At 60.1% G+C, this 2,930-nt stretch overlaps 2 protein-coding genes across 2 annotated transcripts in view; both read left to right on the top strand.

Annotated features, from left to right (window-relative positions):
* Positions 1-2,583, top strand: part of LOC104389480 (structural maintenance of chromosomes protein 4-like) — a gene marked incomplete at its 5' end in the record, with an annotated part of 4,100 nt that extends 1,517 nt beyond the window's left edge. Inside the window, one exon of the mRNA XM_009998478.1 lies at positions 2,457-2,583. Within this exon, the coding sequence (XP_009996780.1) occupies positions 2,457-2,583 (127 nt within the window). The remainder of the gene's footprint in view (positions 1-2,456) is intronic.
* A 135-nt stretch (positions 2,584-2,718) lies between these two features.
* Positions 2,719-2,930, top strand: part of IGFALS (insulin-like growth factor binding protein, acid labile subunit) — a 2,592-nt gene continuing 2,380 nt past the window's right edge. Inside the window, exon 1 of the mRNA XM_009998477.1 lies at positions 2,719-2,760. Coding sequence (XP_009996779.1) covers positions 2,719-2,760 — 42 coding nt within the window. The remainder of the gene's footprint in view (positions 2,761-2,930) is intronic.

The raw sequence follows: 2,930 nt of genomic DNA, 5'->3' as shown, positions 1-2,930 counted from the left end.
CCCAAGAGCCACCTCTGCCACCTTTCCTGCCCCAGCCTGTCCCAGGACAGGAGCTGACACCCAGATCCTCTGGTGTGTCCCTTGGCCAGCAGCTGCCAAAACCTCCTGTCCCCACTGCCAGGTCCTCAGCTCCAGCAAGGGCAGGGGGGGGATTTTTTTCCAGTGGAACATGACACAGCTAAGGGTCAGGATGACCTGGAACATCAGGGAACACCAGGCAAAGCCCATCTCCATTAGGAAGAGCTCTCCAGGAGGGAGCTTGGTCCCTGCAGGTGTCCCCAGGGGGGTGTCACCCCTCCCAGCTCTCTCAGGTGACACTGGTGGGGCTGAGGAGCTGGTTGCCCTGGCATCAGGAGATGCTCTCCTCCAGCTGGAGGTGGCACCTGGCAAGACAAGCCCAGCAGTGTCACCAGGTCCCTGCTGAGCTGGCCCTGGGTCAGGGAGGACCAAGGGAGCTCCCCACATCCCACCAGTCTCCCCAGTTCCACCAGTGCTGGTCCCTCCCCAGCTGGGCCAGCCCAGGTGCTGGGGACAGAAGAGGGGGGGAAGATGCTGGTGGCATCTCCCCATCTGGGGAGAGACCTGGGGGCAGGGGAGGGACCTGCTGGGGAAGGCAACGAGTCCTGAGAGTTCAAAGAATTTTAAAAAGGCCCCTTTTTTTTTTTTTTGCTGCTTCTCCTAATACCATTACAACCTTCTCCATGGCAACCAGGTGGGGCAGCTCAGACTTTGGTCCCAGCTGGGAAGGAAGATTAACCACTGGAGCTGAAAGGATGGAGGGGATCAGGCAGGGAGGTCCATGGCCACCCATGGGGACACCAACCAAGGTCCCCAGGGTGGTCCCAGGGGATGTCAGGCAGGCACCACCAGGTCCTGGTGTAGGGGATGGGCTGATGGTGGGACCAAGAAGGGTCTGAGCATCCCCACCACAGGGTAGGTCTGGAGGAGAGGACCTCAAGAGGGTTTCAAGGTGGAGCTGGGTCCAGCTTTTCCCACTGGGAATTCACTAATTACCCTCTTTCACTTTCCCTTGACAACCAGTTGGGCATTTTATGGAATGTGTTGGATTAGGAGGAACCTTCAAGATCACCCAGCTCCCCAGGAGAGCCCTGGATGCAGGGACAAACCCACTCCCAGCCCCAGGGAGGACCTGGATAAACCTCCTGGAGAGGTTTGTGGGTTTTGGCTGCCTGGTCCCTGCTGGTTCAGCTCTTTTTTTTCTTTTTTGAGCTCCCAGATTGATCCCTCCCTGTGTCAATATGTGCTCAGTGCCCAGCAGTGGGCACGTGTCCCTCCAGCTCACATTGCTCCCAATCCATCAGTTTCCCAGAAGAGAGGACTAAAAATAGATCTGAGGGGGGTGGGGAGGGAAGAAGCAGAACTTGTGGGGAACCTCAGGTTGCAAAGCTGGAGCTTGGGTACCCCCCTCTGCTGCCTCTTCCCATGGGGATGGTCCTGTTTGGGCTGCTGGGGTTGGCAAAACCTCCTGAGTGAAGGGGTGAAGAGCAGAGATGTGGCCTTGGAGCTTGGGGTTGAGCCATGGGGGAATGTCCACGGTGGGGAGAACAGCCCAGCTCCAGCTTGGAGATCAGCAGGGTGGGAACTGGGCTTGGGAAGAGTTTCAACACCAGCAGGAGGTGCCTGTTCCTGGAGCTGTGGATGTGGAGAAAGGCCTGGTGGATCTTCAAGGAGGTCCAGGGAAGGCTCAGCCATGGCTGCTCCATGCTGCAGGACCTGCCCCATGCTCGGGCAGAAGTGATTTATTATCTATTTGTTTTCTTTCCTTCCTTGGAAATGGGCACAAGGTTCTGCAGAAGCCACCTTGGGCACTGGTGGGGGAACAAGCTGGGCCATAGAACGAGGTCACCAGGCCCCCCGAGGTGGTTTGGATGAGCTGGCCAGGTGTGATCTGCCAGCAGCAGCCCTGGAGCATCACCCCCCATCACCCCCCCACGCCTGGGGCTGCCAGAGGAGCCAGGGGACCTTCTGAGCTGTCACCTGGGGTGTGTCCCCAGCCCTGTCCCCTCACAGGAGGCAGCTGGACCCACAGCAGGGGCTGGAGGTTCAGCCCCACAGCTCCCAGCCCCAAATGGAGCTTTTCCCCCCATTATCCAACTCCCTTCCCACTTGCACCCCCATAAAACCTGGGGGGGATTCTAGCCTGTCTCCTGGGAAGGACAACCCCTCACCCAGCCCCCCCAAAAAAACCCTCCAGCACCCTCCAAGCCCCAGGGGGTGGTTTTCTGGGGTGCAGATGCAGCTTAAGAACCCTCTCCCAGGGCTCACCAAGAGCACCCCCCTGGGACAGGCACCCCTGGAAGGGTCAGCACTGATCTCCAGGAGGCCACAGCATCACCATGGGACAACCCAGGAGGTTCCTCCAGCCACACAAACCCCACCTGCAAACAAGACCACCCTCACCAGGACCCTCCCCCCACCTCTTCCCCACCCCACAGCCTGTCCTCCTGGGCATCTCCTCTCATCTTTGAGCTGCCAGAGGAGAAGTTAGAGATCCAAGGAGGGGAGAAAGCCAAGGAGCTGAGCCCAGGGGCTGGTGGCCTGGCCCAGCAGCAGTGGGGTTAAGTGTGGCTGGCCCAGAGTCAAGGTGGTTGCTCCATCCCTGAGCAGGGGCCGGAGAGCAGAGAGGGGACAGGGAAGGCTGGAGAGGGGACAGGGAAGGCTGGAGAGGGGACAGGGAAGGCCACCCTGCCCGTCGCCATGAGCGCAGGCAAAGGTGAGACCCGGGGGGGGACCTGCCTGGTGGGACATGGGTGGGGGGACACACACACTAAAGCTCCACTTGGCTTCGCTCTCAGGTCACCTTGGAGCTTTTCTCCCCCTCTCTGCTAACAAAGCAGTTGGGGAGGCCCTGGGGGGGCACCCACAGGGCTGGGTGGGGGCTGCAGGGATGGGCAGGGGTCCCGGTCCCT

This window comes from Chaetura pelagica, unplaced genomic scaffold, assembly GCF_000747805.2.
Source record: "Chaetura pelagica isolate M959 unplaced genomic scaffold, ChaPel_1.0 scaffold1195, whole genome shotgun sequence".
NCBI lineage: Eukaryota > Metazoa > Chordata > Aves > Apodiformes > Apodidae > Chaetura > Chaetura pelagica.
The sequence above is the reverse complement of the archived record's forward strand: the minus strand, read 5'-3'. Positions and strand labels throughout refer to the sequence as shown.